The 21,982-nt window shown below is 41.1% G+C and overlaps 1 protein-coding gene across 1 annotated transcript in view; it reads left to right on the top strand.

Moving 5' to 3' along the window:
- LOC144891262 (extracellular calcium-sensing receptor-like) overlaps positions 1-17,806 on the top strand; it is a 121,601-nt gene extending 103,795 nt beyond the window's left edge. The window contains exons 9-12 of the mRNA XM_078773678.1: positions 1,768-1,974; positions 2,118-2,195; positions 16,797-16,826; positions 17,405-17,806. Of these exons, the coding sequence (XP_078629804.1) occupies positions 1,768-1,974; positions 2,118-2,195; positions 16,797-16,826; positions 17,405-17,806 (717 nt within the window). The remainder of the gene's footprint in view (positions 1-1,767; positions 1,975-2,117; positions 2,196-16,796; positions 16,827-17,404) is intronic.
- The last annotated feature ends 4,176 nt before the right edge of the window (positions 17,807-21,982 follow it).

The following is a 21,982-nucleotide window of genomic DNA, read 5'->3' as shown; positions in this document are numbered from 1 at the left end:
TAGTTATATAATTAATCACATACAAAGCTCTCATTAACAGTGATTAATACCAAACGAAACTTACCAATATCCTTATGAGTTGATATATTCTTCATCAGAGGAAAGACCGGACAAGTTGACACTCATCTTCGTCGATTCGCAATGTTCAAAATTGAACGAAGACGGCTTTTATAATGTGTTTAGGGAATTGAAACTGCCTGTCAGTGTTTCGGAGAACTCAGGGCGTGTGTGTGCAGGAAACAAAACAATGAAAAAATTCTGGGAAGGGATCCAAGTTAGACAACATGCCATTTCTCAAAAGTGAGGAGGAGATTTATGAGAAAAGGTTCGAGTATGGTTAATGTCGTCCCTATCTTTTTTTTTTTCTATTACATCAATGATAGAACCAAGTATCAACCAAACTAAAGAGTGGAGGTGTAATCAACCTTGGTAAAAATTGGTAAACATAATGAATGTGAAAAATATCAAATAGGTATAATTGAAAAGGCAACTGGTAAAAAAAAGTTCACAAAACAAATAAGAGAATTAATTTAAATATCGTTGAGTTGGGTGAAAAAGTTGGAAATATTTTTGAGTGGACGGAAAACTTTGATAGTTGTCAGGAAAATATATATACTTTAATTGAAAAATGGTGTGTGGCACTGGAGGCGCTCAAACAAGAACATTGAGGGAGGTTTACCATTTTATCTTAGCTCAGTTAAAATATCTTGATAAAGAACCAAACTCAAACATATACTTTGTTAATATATTAGATGGTGATGAGAGTTGTAAGAGAATTAAATTATTTGCTCCGCATAAACAAATATTTGTAGGATCGTTGTTTGAGTTTATTAATAGTTAAATGCTGGTTGAAGTAAAGAAGGTTATTATTATCTTTTATTTTAGCCAAAAGATAAAGTTTTGGTTACGAATTTAAAAGAAGATATTTCTGTGGCTATGGCTATATGGGTATGCTAAAAAAGTTTAACTAAAAGGTTAAAAGGTCATTAAAGGCCAAAAGGGTAGGAATAGAGGTGATAAGAAAAAATGAAGGAATATGAGGGTAAGGGAAAAATTTACATGTAAGTGCATGGAGAAATAGGGGTGGTCCAGGAACAACATTTTCCTTCTACTGACAAGTCTGTCTATGGACCCCTAAAGACATTTTTTTAATGATGAGTCAAACAGCTGGATGATGAAAAATCCAGGGAAGACCATAACCATCTATCAGATGGGACAGCTGTTTGGTGCCGCTTGGCTTAAGGCTGCCACTCCAAGTAACATCATCTCAGGGTTTAATGTTACAGGAATCTGGCCATTCAACAGGAACGTCTTCAGGGAGGATGAGTTTCTTCCATCTTCACTGACTGATCGTCCAGAGCCAAGTCAAAATGTTCAAGGAGCAGCAACACCCAGCAAGTAACCCAGCAAGTAGTAGATGCAACATCCCGACCTGAGCCACTGCCTGGCAGTTCCATGAATGGCAGTAGTGATGAAACTTTCATTACACCCGAGAAGATCCAAGGTTACCCTAAGGTATGACCTCCTATGTAAATCTCCAAATCTCTTTTAATAGCATTTTTCAATATCGGATTTAGAGGAGGTCGGAAGGGGCATATGCCCCATATATTGTTGAGAAAATCATTGAATTTGTCCAGGAAAATGAACAGGTGGTTGCAAATTTCATCTCCAGACCCCTCTTTTTCAGAAGTCTGGATCCACCCGTGCAGTGTGTAGTAGAATCATTTAGCGCTCATAGAAAAATACATACCCTTGTTTGTCTTGCAGGCCCTGGAGAGAAAGGTATCAAACAGAGGTAGGAAAAGAGGGAAGACCATGGCAGCAACATCCACTCCAGAAATGAAGCGGGTCCGAGAGGAGACTGAATTGCGAGAGCAGAGGAAGTCGAAGAAGTCGAAGAGACAGCTCGTCAAACAGAAAGCTGAACAGAATCAGCTGGCAGAGGATGCCTCATTGCCTCAAGCTCACCAGAGGGTGATGAAGATGGCATGGAATTGGTGTTGATGTATGCAGATGATGACACCTCAGTGCACAGTGAAAATGAGGGTTTCTCAAAAATTCATCTAGGGCCTGTGGAATTTTGTGATACTAAGAAAGATTCCGTTGTTATTGTTCAGTTCATGTGCGAAAAGAGCACTAAACCTCCATACTATGTTGCTAAGGTTTTATTGGCGGATGATCAATGTGACATTCAGGTTGATTTCTTGAGGAAGAGCCAAAAAGTCCACAAAATGTTTGTGCATCCTCAGGTTTCAGACAGGCACCCAGTTGGCCTAGAGGACATTAAAGCCATCTTGCCAACTCCAGTATCACAAGGGACAACTTCACGCACAAAAGGTGGTATTGTGTTTTCGGTTGACTTTGGACGTTTAGATATACGTTGAAATTAGCCTTATATGTAGGCACAGGTGGAAGAAATTTACTACTTATTTCAAACCACTGCTAATCATTGACATTAAAGAGTATTTTTAAATCATCATTTAAAACCGCAGACATGCATAGGTTCATCGTTTTTTCTATCATTACAATGTAATTGTACTTAACATGACAATCATTACGATCAACTACTTTACACAATTCTCAATTTTGTAGATGTTTTTATATCAATATATATAATTGCAGGATATGATATGCTTGTACATGTAATTCCAGGAGTTTCTCATGAAATAAAGTGGAAATATCAGGAGTTTATGGGTGTCCCAACTCACCCCATGGTGTCCCAATACTCCCCGATCACTGTCCCTTGTCTCCCCAAGGTGTCCCAATTCTACCCTTTTTCTCCTATATTTTAAAGCAATGGGAAAAAATAACAAGCAATATAACTGAAGTGAATATGAAGTGCGTTCATGTAAGGAAGGCCTTATACTTCAAATTGGATGAGTTAAATGTAGGAAAATGTGTAGGGCTTAAATAGCAGTTGGCATATAATGGCCAAGCCTAAAATGTGTCCCAGTTCTCCCCGGTCTCCCGACAATCACGTGTAACATGTAACATGGTTAGATAAACCGCGCAGGGAAGGCGTCATCTTGCCTGCACAGGAAATGCGCAATCTTGCCTACCCAGGAAATGCGTCATCTTGCTTGCACAGGAAAAAACGTCATCTTGCCTGCACAGGAAATTCGCAATCTTGCCTGCACAGGAAATCCATAATCCTGTCTGCACAGGAAACTAATCATCTTGTCTGCCCAGGAAACTAATCATCTTGTCTGCCCAGGAAATGCGTCATCTTGCCTGCCCCGGGAACTCGTCAACTTGCCTGCACAGGAAATGCGCAATCTTGCCTACCCAGGAAATGCGTCATCTTGCCTGCACAGGAAATGCATAATCTTGTCTGCACAGGAAACTAATCATCTTGTCTGCCCAGGAAACTAATCATCTTGTCTGCCCAGGAAAAAACGTCATCTTGCCTGCACAGGAAATGCGTCATCTTGCCTGCACAGGAAATGCATAATCTTGTCTGCACAGGAAACTCATCATCTTGTCTGCACAGGAAACGCGTCATCTTGTCTCCCCAGGAAACTTGTCATCTTGTCTGCCAAGGAAACTCATCATCTTGTCTGCCCAGGAAAAAACGTCATCTTGCCTGCACAGGAAAAAACGTCATCTTGCCTGCACAGGAAATGCGTCATCTTGCCTGCACAGGAAATGCATAATCTTGTCTGCACAGGAAAAAACGTCATCTTGCCTGCACAGGAAATGCGTCATCTTGCCTGCACAGGAAATGCATAATCTTGTCTGCACAGGAAACTAATCATCTTGTCTGCCCAGGAAATTAATCATCTTGTCTGCCCAGGAAACTCGTCATCTTGTCCACAGGAAATGCGTCATTTGTCTGCCCAGGAAACTTGTCATCTTGTCTGCCAAGGAAACTCATCATCTTGTCTGCACAGGAAACGCGTCATATTGTCTCCCCAGGAAACTTGTCATCTTGTCTGCCAAGGAAACTCATCATCTTGTCTGCACAGGAAACACGTCATATTGTCTGCACAGGAAACGTGTCATCTTGTCTGCCAAGGAAACACATCCTCTTGTCTGCACAGGACACTCGTCATCTTGTCTGCACAGGAAACGCGTCATCTTGTCTCCCCAGGAAACTTGTCATCTTGTCTGCCCAGGAAACTAATCATCTTGCCTGCCCCGGGAACTCGTCAACTTGCCTGCACAGGAAATGCATAATCTTGTCTGCCCAGGAAACTAATCATCTTGTCTGCCCAGGAAACTAATCATCTTGTCTGCCCAGGAAAAAACGACATCTTGCCTGCACAGGAAAAAACGTCATCTTGCCTGCACAGGAAATGCACAATCTTGTCTGCACAGGAAACTAATCATCTTGCCGACCCAGGAAATGCGTCATCTTGCCTGCACAGTAAATGCGTCATCTTGCCTGCACAGGAAACTAATCATCTTGTCTGCCCAGGAAACTAATCATCTTGTCTGCCCAGGAAACTCGTCATCTTGTCTGCACAGGAAATGCGTCATTTGTCTGCCCAGGAAACTTGTCATCTTGTCTGCCAAGGAAACTCATCATCTTGTCTGCACAGGAAACACGTCATCTTGTCTGCACAGGAAACGTGTCATGTTGTCTGCCAAGGAAATTCATCCTCTTGTCTGCACAGGAAACTCGTCATCTTGACTGCACAGGAAACGCGTCATCTTGTCTCCCCAGGAAACTTGTCATCTTGTCTGCCAAGGAAACTCATCATCTTGTCTGCCCAGGAAATGCGTCATCTTGCCTGCCCCGGGAACTCGTCATCTGCCTGCACAGGAAATGCGCAATCTTGCCTGCACAGGAAATGCATCATCTTGTCTGCACAGGAAATGCGCAATCTTGCCTGCCCAGGAAATGCGTCATCTTGCCTGCACAGGAAATGCATAATCTTGTCTGCACAGGAAACTAATCATCTTGTCTGCCCAGGAAATGCGTCATCTTGACGGCACAGGAAAAAACGTCATCTTGCCTGCACAGAAAATGCGCAATCTTGCCTACCCAGGAAATGCGTCATCTTGCCTGCACAGGAAATGCATAATCTTGTCGGCACAGGAAACTAATCATCTTGCCTACCCAGGAAATGCGTCATCTTGCCTGCACAGGAAATGCATAATCTTGTCTGCCCAGGAAATTAATCATCTTGTCTGCACAGGAAATGCGTCATTTGTTTGCCCAGGAAACTTGTCATCTTCTCTGCCAAGGAAACTCATCATCTTGTCTGCACAGGAAACACGTCATCTTGTCTGCACAGGAAACGTGTCATCTTGTCTGCCAAGGAAACTCATCATCTTGTCTGCACAGGAAACTCGTCATCTTGTCTGCACAGGAAACGCATCATCTTGTCTCCCCAGGAAACTTGTCATCTTGCCTGCACAGGAAATGCGTCATCTTGCCTGCACAGGAAATGCATAATCTTGTCTGCCCAGGAAATTAATCATCTTGCCTGCACAGGAAATGCATAATCTTGTCGGCACAGGAAACTAATCATCTTGCCTACCCAGGAAATGCGTCATCTTGCCTGCACAGGAAATGCATAATCTTGTCTGCCCAGGAAATTAATCATCTTGTCTGCACAGGAAATGCGTCATTTGTTTGCCCAGGAAACTTGTCATCTTCTCTGCCAAGGAAACTCATCATCTTGTCTGCACAGGAAACACGTCATCTTGTCTGCACAGGAAACGTGTCATCTTGTCTGCCAAGGAAACTCATCATCTTGTCTGCACAGGAAACTCGTCATCTTGTCTGCACAGGAAACGCATCATCTTGTCTCCCCAGGAAACTTGTCATCTTTTCTGCCAAGGAAACTCATCATCTTGTCTGCACAGGAAACGCGTCATCTTGTCTGCACAGGAAACGCGTCATCTTGTCTGCACAGGAAACTCGTCATCTTGTCTGCACAGGAAACGCGTCATCTTGCCTGCCCAGGAAACGCGTCGTCTTGTCTGCACAGGAAACGCGTCATCTTGTCGGCACAGGAAAAGCATCGTCTTGTCTGCACGTCTATGTGTGTAATCATTTGTTATGTTTAACTTCAGAATACACAAAATGATGTGATTTCGTTTTTAACCAGATTTGCTTTAGTTTCGCCTGGAGCACCTCAAGCTACCTCTAGAAATGTAAATAAAGTTTGAGTAGACCCGACGAATAAGCAGTCTCCAAAGAGGACAGTCGAATTGTTTACAAATTTCACATTTCAACGCGGCACCTGAACAGCAACGACAAATATTTACCTTTATTTACCTTTCACTCACGACGTCTTCTATGAAAGTGAAAATCAAGCAGGAAATCAGCGAAAGGTGCAAAGCTGCAGTTCAACGTGGCGCAATTCCAAACACGGTTTGATTTAGTTTTTTTTCTAAATAAGCATCTTGTTACGTGCTCCTCCCCAACCCCTGGTCACGGTGTACCTCCGAGCCCCGAGAGGAGTCACGGCAGAAAAATGTGTTATTCTGTATAGTCAGGTTCACTATGTCAATAAATTATATTTCGTTCAAAATCATGGTAGATTAGCAAACCTATACATTTTTGGAAAGGTTATAGCATAAGGAAACTAAAAATCAATGTTTACATTTGGAGAGATACCTGTATGGCGGCAATTTTGGATTTTCAAATGGCCACTGTAAAATACATATTTTGTTCTATTTCTGCCTCTAATTACCCTCAAAACTTTTAAAAATTTACTAAACCTATATTTTCAGGGACAAGGAATCCAATGAAAGTATCAAATTAGTGCTATGGGGAATGGTAAGACACGAATCAAAGGTTTTGAATTGCAAAATACTGTCTTTATATTCGCGATAAGTTGCATAATCAAATACATGTTATCATTTTGTACAGGCAGTTAATAACATCAAAATGTGTCACAATAATTCATATCACCAAACATACACAGGCAGTCAGCAAAATCATATATACACATGCAGTCAGTATAACTTCACATCTACACAGGCAGTCAATGACAAAATATACACAGGCAGTCAATGGCATCAAACATACACGATTACAGAATATGCCATTTAGAGTTCGTCATCACTGTCCTGTGTGTCGTATCCGACAATATAGTCCGCATCGTTTTCACAGTCCGTTCCACACAAGCAAAGGTCGGTCAAATTGATTGGCAAATCGAATTGGTCGAATGGTCGATCGAATCGAATTCGATGAATCGAATCGAATCGAATCGATCGAATTGGTCCAATGGTCGAATGGTCGATCGAAACGATTGGTCGAATGGTCGAATTGGCCGAATGGAATTGGTCGATTGGTCGAATTGGTCGAATCGAATTGGTCGGAATTGGCAAATGTAAACATTGATTTTCAGATTTTCCATGTAATAACGTTTCCAAAAATGTATAGGTTTGCTAATCTACCATGATTTTGAACGAAAAAACATAGTGAACCTGACTAGTATGTCAAATATCAATGGTGAAGCCACACCAAATGTTACCAACAAACAAATATTGTATTAAGATCACACAAGAATAACAGTACAACAATAATAGTAATCAAAAGTACAATCAATATATATCCGATGATAGTACCATCAGTTTCGTAATATATAACTCATTGTGCTCCAAGTTAGTGAAACAAGAACTATCCCAATGTCTCTTTCCCGGCTTCAAACCAAAGTTGATTCTGGTTTCAAGCCAAAGTCAATCCCGGCTTCAAGCCAAAGTCTATCCGCTCCAGCGATCGTCAGAACTATGTCTAATCGAGACCAGAATCCCGTTTGGATGACAGTCGCAATCACGTGGCCAAAGCTGCGCAAAGGCGCCCTCCAGGCGACTGGGAAAACAAAGGCGCCCTCCAGGTGACTGGGAAATCACACCCTCGGGTATGGACGTTTCACGGCTCACAGTCGGCGAACCACAAATTAGCCTTCAAAATCCACATTACACACACACACACACCTGATAAACGTCTGAATGTGGTGAAAACGGCTGAAGTGAAGCAAAGACCTTGCGCGATGCGCAAAGTGCGCGAGTCAAAATGGCCGACGGCCCGTTCTCGAGGCGTAACGGCCCGACGATGATTCTCCTCGGAATCCAACGCCAAAAACCTGACACGCAGGTTGATATGATCTGTCACATCGATAACAACTCTGTCGCAAGAATCCCTTTCCTGGGAAACCCAAAGTTTACTCGTGACTCTTGCTCACCAACGTTCGCTCCAGACCACAAAGCAACAATGCTTCTTCTCCGACTCACTCGCTCCGCCTTCTTTTTCTCCTCTTCCTCTTCTTCCTCGTCATCCGGTTCCGGTTTCATTTAAAACATTAACTTTTTTACCTTTTGAAAATAGCAATATCTATTTCCCTCAAACGACAACAATAATAGTACATGGAATCAAAAATGTTTACAGTGGATGAAAACTACAACACCGGAAGTGACAAATCCGTAACAATCTTTTTATTGGTATATACGAGTATATATAACTGTCACAGTCCGTGAAGCTTTACATCCATCCGTACTTCCGTCCAGGAAGCCGTGAAGCTGTGTGATTATATCATTATATGTCTATTAATTACACACTGTTTGAACACCAGTTGCATCCTGTCTATTAATTACCAGTTGCATCCAGTTGCATCCTGTCTATTAATTATGAATGACTATTAATTACATATTGTTTGAATGTACCTTTCAAACCTTTCGACTGCTGAGATCCCTTAGACTCTTAAAGTCCCTCAAGACCCTTAAAACCACCAAGACCACGAAACATCACGAAAACCCAAGGAACCCCAAAGACCAACAAAGACTCAAAATACCCAAAATATCCCGAAGACCCAAAAAAAGCTAAAAGACCCCGAAGAGCCAAAAGACCATTAACACCCAAAACACCCAAAAGACCACAAAGACCCAAAATACCTCAAAGACCCTTAACATCAGTGTTGCCCAGGTAAAAAAGGAAATTATAATACCCTCTGCCACCACTACAGGGTTGCGCTACATGGTACACATTTACATAGAGAATATATACCCCCCACCAGTAGTTGGAGAATGGGGTTCTGAAGCACACTAAAATTTAACATTGAAGTCAATGGAGAAAATTATCATTAATTATTGACTCACTGGATTTTCAATGAGATTTTATCCTCCAATTAATTCCCATCCTCAAGTTTTCAAGATGTTCAACAGACACTCGCTGACACTTATTCTCACTCACTACCTTCATTCGCTGTTAGTCGGCGCTTTCAAGACGCCCCATTGTCCTACTACTTGTGGTGGAAGGGAAATTTGGGAGGGGGACTGCTTTTGATTATAATAATAATAATAATAATAAAGGAGTCTTATATAGCCCCATCAAGCAGAGTAAACTACCCTCATGGCGCTTTACATTATCATGCGAACGCACACACACCGCACACACACACACACAAACATACACACACACAGACACACCTTCACTCTTGCCCTATTCCTCTCCCTCCCCATTCAAAACCCACAGATGTGTACTCCCCCCTCCTCCTCCCCTCCCTCCCCCGCACATGTACACAGACATACTCTCGATCTCTGTCCCACCTCAAACCAAAGGGAAAACAGGACTTAGACTTTGAAATACTTGTGAAACAGATAGGTTTTGAGGGAGGTTTTAAAGGCAGAAAGAGAGTCAACATGTCGAACAGAGGAAGGCAAGTCATTCCAGAGCAGAGGTGCAGCAAAGGAAAAGGATTTCTCGCCAAACGACTTGGTGCTGGTGCACGGCGGCTCTAAGGTCATAGAGTCGTCGCTTGAACGAAGCTGTCGCCGAGGTTCATAGAGAGTGAGCAAATCGGAGAGATAGTGAGGTCCCGTTCCACACAATGATTTATAACAAAGTGTGCAAATTTTGTATTGCACACGAGCAGAGACAGGCAGCCAGTGTAAAGATTCTAGAAGCGGAGTGACATGGTCAGACTTCTTCGCCTTACAGACAAGACGAGCGGCAGAGTTTTGAACCTTTTGTAACTTATCCAAGAGAAACTGAGGGCACAAAGAATTACAATAGTCTAGCCTTGAGAGGACAAGGGCACAGACCAGAGTTAGAGCAGCTTGATGAGTAAGAAAGTGACGAATGGATGCGATCTTTCGCAGCTGAAAGTATGCTGATTTGCAAGTTTGAAGTACTTGCTTGGAAAATGTTATGTTACAGTCGAAAACCACACCAAGGTTCTTGGCCGACGAAACAAAGTTTACATCGGTTTCACCAACATGAATAGTGGTAGGAGGTGAACATTGTAGAGGACATCTGTGCGATCTTACAATCATAGACTCTGTTTTAGCATCGTTCAGCCGAAGTTTGTTTTGGGTCATCCACGCCTTCACGTCGGCAATACAGCCTTCTCACACTTCAACAGTGGGCACAATTTGATGAATCGTGCTTCCTTTGTACAGCTGATTGTCGTCCGCAAAGGCGTGGTGATCAACTGAATGTCTTGCAACGAGATCAAATAGAGGCTGAGTGTACAAAAGAAAGAGGATAGGTCCCAGGACTGAGCCCTGGGGAATGCCAAAGGAAAGCAGAGAAGGGGCTGATTTCTGGCCATTGACAACAACTGTTTGCACTCTATTAGTAAGATAGGACATCAGCCAAGAAAGGGGAGTACCAGTTATACCAAATGTGATTTCAAGACGACGAATTAAGACACTATGGTCAATCGGGTCAAAGGTGGCAGACAAGGCCAAAAGAGCAAGAACGGAAACCTTTCCACAGTCAAGAGAGGTCAGAAGATCATTGGTTATTCTTAGGAGAGCGGTCTCGGTGCTATGGCCTGGTCTATATGCTGACTGGCGAGAATTGAAAAGATTATTTGAAACTAGATGGTCATTAATCTGTGATAGCACAACTCTTTCTGTGATCTTTGACAGGAAAGACAGGTTGGAGATAGGACGATAATTTTTCATGTCGTTAAGGTCAAGGGTGGGCTTTTTAAGAAGTGGTTTAACAAGAGCTTGCTTAAAGAGAAGTGGAAATGAACCCGTAGTCAGAGAATCATTGATAACTGCAGTAAGAAATGGGAGGAGGGTGTCCAAACACTCAATAAACAAATCGATGGGAAGGGGGTCGAGAACACATGTTTTTGTGTTTGACTTGAGGATTGTACATTTGACAATTTCCTCAGTAACAGGAGTAAACGAACTAAGAGGTCGTCCGTGAAAGCAGTGTTCAGCATCATCGAAGGAAAGGAGTGACTGCTTTATACTCACTAAGTGGACCAATGAATATTTGTTTGTGTTTTATTTTAGGCAATAATTGAATTTTCTTATAACACTCATCACCATCAATTGGTACAAGTTATTGGTTATTGGTACAAGTATCTTTGTTGAGCAGAGATGAAATGATAGACCTCTCTTAATGTCCTTGTTTGAGAACCTCCTGAGCCACATATCATTTTAAGATTGTAGTAAATTATTTTCCCATTGATTTCTTGGCAACCATCAAAATTGTCTGTCCATTCAAGGATGTTGACTCCTCTGGGAGGAGCCTCTAAATTATTTGTATTTAAATTTATTCGCTTATTTGTTTTATTTACTTTTCTTTTGGTTATTTCTTCAATAAGCCTGACTTGATATTTTTCACATTCGTTATGCTTTCCATTTAAATACCAAGGCTGCGTTTTTCTCCACTCTTTGGTTTGGTTATTGCTTGATTCTATCATTTATATTTATATATCCATAAGGGATGCTATCAATTCCATTATCTAAAATAAACCTCTTATCATCAAAAATGTCTTTTTATTTATCTCCTCGGTATATAATTGATGTTTATAACTTCTTATTGTATTCATCCTTTTATACATTTCCCTTCTATAGCCTGGTGTTGGCTTAGCGGTTAGGGTGCCGGCTTGGGATCCTAGGATCGTGGGTTTGAATTCCGGCTGATCCATGAATTAACGCCAGGGGGGTTGACTCAGCCTGTCATCCTTCTGAGGTCGGCAAATTGAGTACCAGTTCACTGGTAATTCCCTATATGTTGCAGAAGGCGACAAACAGGGTTGGCAGCAAGAAGGGCATGCGGCCACAAAACATTGCTTCAAAAAGGGGACCACTGTGCCCGAAGAAGGCCAACCCCTGCTTTACAGGGAAAAATGGCCTCTAAAAGTGGTCTCTTCTACTCTTCCCTTCTCAACATCAAACAATTATAATAACAAAATTTATTGTCTCTTGAATTATCTTCTTTATTCCCTTCAACTTTCTATCACTCTTTTTAACATCGCCATCAATATATTTATATGCATAAGCCTTCGCTCTCAATCCTACAAATTCACTCATAACCTTTCCACCCAATTAATCTTTAAACTTTCCAATAACCTTTTTATTCTTTGTAGAAAACAACTTGTTGTTTTGGTTATAATTGCTTGTATCATAAGTATTAACATCCTGAGACATATCCGTATAAATATCTTCCATATTGATTTTTTAAATAAAACTGTCTGTATCCATATAAAGTAAATTGATAACAACCACATAGCTCCTCTTTAAGTTGTTGCAGTAGTAGTCATACATTAATAATTTTGATAAGTCAAGAATTGTTCCTATATAAATAGGCTTATCCATTTCAATACTCTCTTTAATCATATGAATAGCACAAAAGTTCTCTAAAAACACCTCTATTCTCTGAAAACTGGGTCTATTCATTAATTTTGATGCTCGTTTCCAAGATGTAGCAAGTCTTATATTTTGTCTGTTCCTAACATTTTCCATCGTCTTTCCAACCACAGCATTGTTCATCAATTTATAAAAGTCCTTCTCAAAATCTGCCTTTGCCTCTGTTCTTCTCTTCGTATTAGTCAATATTTGTTTTCAGCCAATGACTTTGTTTAAAGTTTAAAACTCTATGAATCTTCTTTACTCTCAAACCAGCAGCCAAATAATGTCTCGTATTCCTTTGATGTAGAACATAATTTTCTTTTTCATATAATGTAGTAAGTAGTTTCTCTGTAGGCTTTCCTTTAGTAGAAAATGATTGTTGCTAATCAACAAACCAATTCCTTCTTTGGTTTCATCTTATCAGGCATATGGCATGTCTTTATGTTTGTGATGCGGTTTTTCCGGATATTTTAAATCAACTTCAAAATAATAACCTATCTTTGATTTATTCAATTAATTTTGACTTGATATAACAATATCTTGCATAACCGTTTCATAATTTTTTTATTTTACCCATTTAAGTTTTCCATAAGGTAAAGCCTGAGACATAGCCCATCCATACAAGTTGTTAGCATTATAATACATCAAGTAAGAACTATCTTTTGTTGTATCATAACGATGAAGATATTTGTTGTTTGCCTCCGCATATCTCTTTGAACAGAGTTGTGATATTCCTCTTCTTTTAGCCTTCTCTATCATCAAAAGCTTATCTACATCACCAATTAAATCCAAATACTGTTTTGTCATTTTTAACAGAGCACTCCAAGCGAATCCTGGGGCTGTATAATAATGAGCAGGATCGAATCTATATGAATCCTTGTTATGACACACTTCTCTGAAAGCCTCAAACACATCAGCCAAAAAGAGCACATCATTCTTAAGATATAAATCATAGTTTCTCAAAGGTTCTTAATATTAAACTTCTTCCAAACATTTTGTGCTTGTGTATAAACTTTATCACTTATATCTGTTTTATTCAACTTGTTGTAGAAGTCTTCTTTAGAAGGAAGTTGTGTCTCTTCAAACCTCTCAAACGAGTTAATATAATCATAAGGATATATTCCCTTTGCTGATAGGAGTTCAATCTCTTCTTGATTTAAAAAATATGATTTAAGATGAGGAAACTTTTTAATGTTTGATGCTAAATTTGATAAAGGACTTGACATACATTTAAATGTGTTAATAAATCTGATATGAGTTATGTGAGATGTATGAATTGTTTTTGTGATAGAGATGTATTTATGATCTGTGTTAGGAATGGCTGAAATGTCTCAGGTGTTTTACTCAGTTCTTTTATAAATAGATGTGTATCATAGTGTGCGCTGTCTTGAAAAAAGACTGGAATGAAAGAGGGGAGTTTATAATTAATATTACAACTTTGATGAGCCGGACCCATTATGAACCTGTGAGATGACAATGATCTCTTACCTTCACACCTTCACTAATTTCCTCTTCACAAATATGACAGATATTGTTTTGCTTAAATTCTCTTTTCTCTTCTTTTGTTAAATTATTCGGCTCATTGTGTTTTCTCATTATCTTACTTAATCTAACACAGTCCTTTTCCAGTCGTCTAGACACTTCCTCTTGAGGATATGACAATTCATACATTGCGTGGAAACTTCCATTTCCAAATGAATGAGACTGTCGATGAAGAACGCAGACTTGAACAGGATGCAGCAAAAAAACGAATGAGACGGGCAAACGAGTCCGTCGACAAACGTCAATGCAGACTTGAATAGGATGCAGCAAGAAAAAGAACGAGAAGGGAGAACGAGACCCTTGACGAACGTGATCACAGATTCGCACAGGATGCTGCTGCAACAACGATGAGGAGGGTTGGAGAGGAGCGAGGGGTTGGAGAGGAGTTAGGGGTTGGAGAGTGAGGAGCTAGGGGTTGGAGAGTGAGGAGCTATGGGTTGGAGAAGTGAGGAGCTATGGGTTGGAGAAGTGAGGAGCTATGGGTTGGAGAAGTGAGGAGCTAGGGTTTGGAGAGTGAGGAGCTAGGGGTTGGAGAGGCGAGAGAAATTGGAGAGGAGTGAGGGGTTGGAGAGTGAGGAGCGAGGGGTTGGAGAGTGAGGGGTTGGAGAGTGAGGAGCTATGGGTTGGAGAGTGAGGAGCTTGGGGTTGGAGAGAAGCGAGAAATTGGAGAGAAGCTCGGGGTTGGAGAGCGAGGAGCGAGGGGTTGGAGAGGAGTGAGAAATTGGAGAGGAGCGAGGGGTTGGAGAGCGAGGAGCGAGGGGTTGGAGAGTGAGGAGCGATGGGTTGGAGAGCAAGGAGCTAGGGGTTGGAGAGCGAGGAGCTAGGGGTTGGAGAGTGAGGAGCGAGGGGTTGGAGAGTGAGGAGCAAGGAGTTGGAGAGTGAGGGCCGATTTGAGCAGAGAGTGAGGAGCGATTGGAGAGGAGAGTGAGGAGAGATTGGAGAGGAGAGTGAGGCGCGATTGGAGGGGAGTGTGAGGAATTGGAGAGGAATGTGAGGGATTGGAGAGGAGTGTGAGGAAGTATTGGAGGGGAGTGTGGGGAGGAGTGGGATTGGAGAGGCGAGAGGGTGGAGAGAGGAAAGTGTCAGGTGGAGAGGAGTGAGGGGTCACATAATATGTGAAATAATTTTTTTTTGTTCATAACACCATTTCTGGATCTGATGAATTACCAGTAACCATTTTGTAAAATTTACCATCCATCACCATTGTTTAAGCTCCAATGAACTGCGTTCCAGGTGAGCTAAAAACCATCCGGCCGTTTCATGGGACAAAGGATCCAGGTGCTGAGGCATACCATGTTAATGGAGTTGCAAACATGGCACTATCGTGTATCTCTTCGTTGCACTTTGACATCTGTCGAGAAAAGGTACAATGAAGTTCTGGATTGAACATGATAAACATTTAATCTAAAACAGAATTAACTCCAGAATATCCAAGAGTTTCGGTTTAGTTCTAGGTTCTTCATATTGTTATGAATTTTGGGGTGGTGATATATAGATTCAAGTAGATCTGCATAGGTAGGTGCTCCGATGATCGTGGTTAGAAAGAACCACTTCGATGTACATGTCAGGCACCTGTTTAGCCTGAATGTCAGATTAAGTGTATATCCATCCCCGTTAAGAGGAATGGGGCCTGTCAACTAGTGTAGGGATTATGTTAATTCCCCTGTGTATGAGACCTTGTGATTTATCCGCTGTCCCATATGGCACTGCACATAGACACTAGTCAGGCCCATTAGTACACTAATTAATGCATTAATAACTATAAACCCCAACCTGAAGGCAGGCATCAAGCACCAAGGCTCACAATCCCGCCTGGCAGGCATGCATCACTCAAGCAGGCCGAAGAACGCCCTGGAGACTCTTGATTGGCCAGTGGACTCGCTATTGAAGTGACTTGCTATTGGGCGGGAGTTGAACAATGGGAAGAACGGAGTAAGGAAGGACTTGTGATTGGCCAGGGTCAGGGCAAGTAGCTTCCCACGGATTGGTGAAAGGAAGGCTGAGAGGGAAGCAGAGGACTGATTGTCAGGGCCCGCCGATGACGTCAAAGGGTGGCCTGCGGGCATTGGTGGAGGGCAAAAGACAGTAGTGGTGGCTTGCGGGCATTGGTAGAGAGAGGCAGATGATGTCATGAGGGATTGATAAAAAGAGCTGAGAGACTGACATTTTCCCTCTCTTGTGCTGGACCCTCTCTTGCTTTGCACCTTCTCGCTCTTGTGCCTGCTTGATCTTCTGGACCTCGGTGCAAGCGTTTGTGTGCCGGCATCGTCTCCTCGTTCCCCTGTTCGTTTGGACGTAAGGGGGAAGAGCGTGGATGAATGGCTGTGTTCTCCATGCGAGCGATGAGCGTCCAAGCACGGCTTGCCGCTGGAGCATGACAAGCCATGGGCGAGTAGGTCACCCAGTGAGGCCTCCTTCGCTCCAACAAGCGCGTTTCCTGCGCAACGATGCCAGGGCCTCGGACGGTAGTTGGACAATCCTTGACGAGACCCCGAGCTTGTTGAGCTAAGTTACACATTACACACATAGTTATTTTCGGTTATATTCTCCTGTGTCTGTGTTATACGTCTGGTGAGGGAGCGCTCCATTTAGGTTTTAGTTTTATAGTCGGATTTTTCTTGTTATCGGCATCCGTGGCAATAAAGCCTTTCATTATTTAATGTACATTTTAAACGCGTTCCCGTTTGTGTTACTTTTAGCAGGTTGAAGACTGCCAGGCGAGATCCCACCAGGTAAGGCTTTCCAGATTCTTCTTCTTCATTCTTTCTCTGCATAGATCACGAGTCCGCATTTGATCGTCGCCTTTGCGGTTTAAGCTCGCTTTGGCTATTCGTGATTTCCCGGTCTTCACCGAGTACAATATACAGGACAATATTTTCAACATTATTATTCGAACCATTACTGAACATAATTGAAAATCAGGAAAGGTCTCCAAGTAGTCTCTTGTCTACTCTTACACATACATATCTTCACCTAATATAATAGAAATAACTTCAAAATGTAGTTTCTGATTCCTCTTTGTATCATTTGTTTCATAGTTTTTACATTTGCTATTCTCCAATCCTCCAGAACTTTCTTGATTGATTAATTATCAGTAAGATAATATGTAACTATGTAACAACCTATTCAGTTTATGTAACGGATATATTTGTTATTCAAAAGGACCCCTTGGTGTATTGAATACTTTGTGGATATTTTTTACCAGCAAGGCCCATTTTAGGTTTCTTTCATTTCAGTTCCAGAGACGTGGGATCGGGCAGTGCAATGTTCCCAGCCAAAAGTCCTCATGGTTCTGTGTTCATTACCACAGATTGTGTTTTGCTTGGCCTGGGCAGTGCTGGCGAAACCACAAAGGCACAAAAACCTGGAATACAATGCAGGAACTATCGTTTTAGAGTGTGCTGGGGCATCCCCATTCTGGGTTGCCTGTGTCTTGTGCTACCTTGGTGTCATGTCGACCTCTTGCTTACTAATGGCTCTGAAAGGCAAGAATGAGGCCCCAAATTCAAAAGAACTTAAGTTCATCATCTTCAGCATGCTATTCTTCTTTATGGTCTCCTTCGCCTTTGTCCCAGCCTATTACAGCACACACGGAAAGTTTTCTGTTATCACTGAGATATTTGCTATTCTTGCTATTTTTTATGGATTTCTTGGATGTACCTTTGCACCTGTGTGCTATATTGTGATCTTTAAAAATGGCAGACAAAAATAATCTTAGATTTTCCACTGTATTTTTGACAGTCTTCAATTTTTTTCATGATTGTACTTCCTTCATATCACTACAAAGCAGCAAACATTTGTTTGTATGTTTATTATAAAAAGTCATGATTAGAAAATTCATGATAATGTTGTGAAATTCATGAATAAACTTGTGAGTTTTTTGTGTGTCGTTAATATATAGGAAATCTAGAATAATAAAAGCTAGTGTGTGTGTGTGTGTGTGTGTGTGTGTGTGTGTGTGTTTGTGTGTGTCTCCTCAATAACTCCAAAACCATGTAACCGAGCGGCCCCAAACTTTTCATGCATAACTACCGACCTCCAACGAATTGCATGAATGAAGACTGGCTGTTTGGGTGTGTTTTTGACCACAATTTTGGCTAACCTTTGGTCAGCCTGCATTCAGGTCCTAAACTTGGGGCCTTAATTCCACCATTTTGTCCATTCAACTCAAGTATGCCTTGCCTCAAACAGCTCCATTTCTGTACAATAAAGCTTCATATCTACAAATGGTAATATGGCTGATCTTCATAGCTATGAATAGCTATATTCCTGTTGTTGTAGCTATTTTCTCTACTCAATAAGATGACTGAGAGACAGAGATTTTCGCTGTCTTGTGGACAATTTATTTAATACTTGCTAAAACAGATTACAGTCACATACACTTCATTAACAACAACACACTGTGGACATCCACACAGGTTCTCTCCTCACTCGGAGCGTTCTGTCGACTATATAGTTGTGTGGATTTTTTTAGTGCAAAGGAGAAAGAGCAGATAGGTCTTAAAAGGTCATCATAGTTCATTAAGTTCCTAGACAAGCTGACGCCAGATCCAGATGTATCCCATCATTTCACAAGTTATAGACTGAAAGAATGTGCGAGTCTGAGATAAGAGAACTTTAGCCAGCAAACTGTTTATAGCAGGTCAAAAAGTCACTACAAGCTTCTCTCCCAAGCCAACCAGATCAGTTAACATGAGCTCCACTCTCCATATTGCTCAAAGAATACCCATGGTCCATAATTTCAAATACAGTTTCTTTGCCATCCATATTTAAAGATTATGTAATATTGTTATGGCTCTAATTAATCCTACAAACCAATATCCATATTTAAAGATGTGCTGCTATGTCAAAAGTTCAGAACAGAACAATCCAGCTGAGTTATCAATTTTCATTCTGAAGTCCAAACGGACTTCTACAATTCCTCCGTTTTTCACCTTCTTATGGGACAATTAAAAGGATCTTCAATTTACCATTTTTGGATGTCTACCCTCCCATTAGCTACCCAAGGCATACACCGTCCTCCTAGAAGAATCTGATCGTTAAAAAGTATTCCAACGTTTGTCAATCTTTCAATTATTGATAGTTCAATTCATTGCATTTGCATCACAAGTATTTCTGCAAACAGACTCCACCTTTTGCAAAATGCACAACAATTTTCAGTTCACCATAAACATTATTACTGTTATTTCATTTATTAATTTCACCATTATCACTTTTCACCTTACAGAATTTCACCTGTTCAACACTGCATTCAACATTTAACCCACAGCATCTAACCCCTGACTATCTCCTCTCCTTCGCCCTCCTTTGTGCTTTGAATATTTCCCTATTGATTCTTCTTTTTTTGCAATTGTTTTTATGTTTTGCTATGCATTATGTTTTGCACTCTGTCAAAGCGTCTTTGGGCTTCCTGAAAAGCGCTATATAAAATAAATGCATTATTATTATTATTATTATTATCTAAATAATAATGTCAACACAATTCAATGTTAAACATCTGCAACATTTGGCAATTAGGATTCCAAAATGCATTTGCTGCAGAGTGAATGCTGAACTTCTGTTGAAAAAGGAGGCTGATCACTTGTGTGTTTGAAAATCAAGTATGAAACATCTTCTTCTGGTATCTTCATAGCACCTACACTATTTTGCAGAGGGTTTCCGCTATCATGATAAATGGTCAAGGTCGTGAACTGGTCCTGCTCCGCATGTAGTGTCCTTGCCACTCTTGCCATTAGCTGTAGTAGATTTTGAACAAGCTGTCATCCAGTTGTAGTTGACTTGCCTCCTCACTCATCGTGAGTGGGCAGCAAGTGTTGATGTGATGTTGGTCGACCGGCAAGATGTGAAACAGAGATGACAGGTGCATCCATAGTGATGTTAGGACCATGGTGTTCAAGTTGTCCATGGCCCATGTCAGGAACAACCAGCAGAGTCATGGAGGCCCAATGTACAGAAAGAAGCACAGCCATCCACTTACAGCTCCACGCTGGTTCCCTGGAAGTTGGTGGGGCAATGACATCAAGTCAAAGCGTCCAGTGAGTTGCAGGTAATATGTTGTCATCCAACAATTGCTGACGTGTTAGATGTTCCAGGCACCCAACCGAAGCAAGTGATCGCCTTTCATCCACACATTACAATGTGATCCAGGCAAATGGTCACATGAATTTCCTTGGTGAAGGTGAACATCCTTTTCCAATCTTACAGAGGAAGATGCCTTTGCCATTCTTCAAAGAGGGGGGGGGGGGGGGGTGTATGCCACACGTAATCACATATCTTGCCAAATTTCACTGTTCGCACTCTTCCCAAGCAGTTATCACTCCATTTCTTAGCTGTTCACTGGGTTTTTTCTTCATTCAGCCATATCTGAATCTGCTCTCAACACACTCTGGATCAGGTAGGGTACACCTTGGCATGATGTCACCATGTTTTAACTGATCATGTATATCTTATAACAGCTTCACATTTAACAATTTGCTGTTTTCCTTAAAACATTCAAAAGGTTATAATCATTTATATACTTCACATGGATAATATCCAAAATCAGGTATATATTTCACGACAAAATTAGGAATAGCATTTAAAGTTACGTTCAGGTTAACATAGTTTGGAAAAATTAAAATCGTGCAGTCTTCATAATGCAAATCAAAGAGAAATAAGTTTATTAATAATAGGTAAATATGACTAAAGTCACAAACAGGAATATATAATCCCAAACAAACTATGCATAATGTATTCATTATCATAGATTCCCCACTTTTTTTTTCTTTTTTACTCGAGGAATTAGTTTAATAGTTTGTACTACGAGTATTTGATCTTCAAATGGTGCCTTACATCACATTAATTTTCATGGTTTCTAACTTTTGGTGATATGAGTTCACTGATCTTATAAAACTGGCACAATTCATAACATTTATTATGAATTTCACCTCACCTCATAGAACCTCATTCTTTTTGCTTTGTTATGCGGGCTCTACTCTATTCATCTGGATCATTACTTGGTTCAATCTTTTAACTTCCCTATTCAAATCACCATAAAGGTCTTCCTCATTTGAGTTCACCTTTGGTTCCTCTCTCTGCACCTTTTCGTGGTTAGTTATTTTGTTCAGACACACTGTCACCAAGGCTTTCAAGCAAGCCACCACCAAAGCTATTGTTAATATAATTACCAATCCAACAAATAAGTATTGGAGTATTTGAGCTGCCACTCCTCCACATACATTTTCCAACCATACAAATGCACCCCCTTTTGTGTAATCATGAAATTTTGCTCCCTCCTTTCTTATTGTATCGGCTATGTTATAAATTTCCTCTGAATTATCAGGTATGTATCGACAACAATCTGTACCAATCACTGCACATGTACCTCCTTTTTCTGCCAACAGCATATCTAATGCTATATATGATTGTGTAATGCCGTAGTTTTTGTTGCTGCCAGCTCATTCGTAAGTTATTCCAATCCACTGGCTGTTTTACTTGCCAATTTCTCCACAGCCAATGCCATTTCTCTAAGTTCTCGTCCTGCTTTCCAGGTTCCATAAAATGGGAATATTACCATCCCAATCCATTCTCCAAATGTAATGGTCCTTCTATACCTTGAAAGTAGAGCATGCATTGGTGACCTTGTCAACAAGCGCATGTGCGGGAGTACAAAACCGAGAAAGCATTATCCTGATCATCTCTGCGGGAGATACGGATACGCCTTGTGTCCACATATAAAATATGTTGTAGAGCTATGCTCGCACGATAAAGCCGGACAAAATGGACAACACCAGGAACGAACTTTCACTGAGCTATTTATTTTAGCTCAACTCGAAAGAACTCAAAAGCACTGAATAGCCGGTTAGCACGGGCAGCAATTTATATCAAAAGTTCACCACACAAAAGCCAC

Source organism: Myxine glutinosa, chromosome 3 (assembly GCF_964187855.1).
Source record: "Myxine glutinosa chromosome 3, kmMyxGlut1.1, whole genome shotgun sequence".
Classification (NCBI taxonomy): Eukaryota; Metazoa; Chordata; class Myxini; order Myxiniformes; family Myxinidae; genus Myxine; species Myxine glutinosa.
Note: the sequence above shows the minus strand (reverse complement) of the source record. Positions and strands in the feature narration are given on the sequence as shown.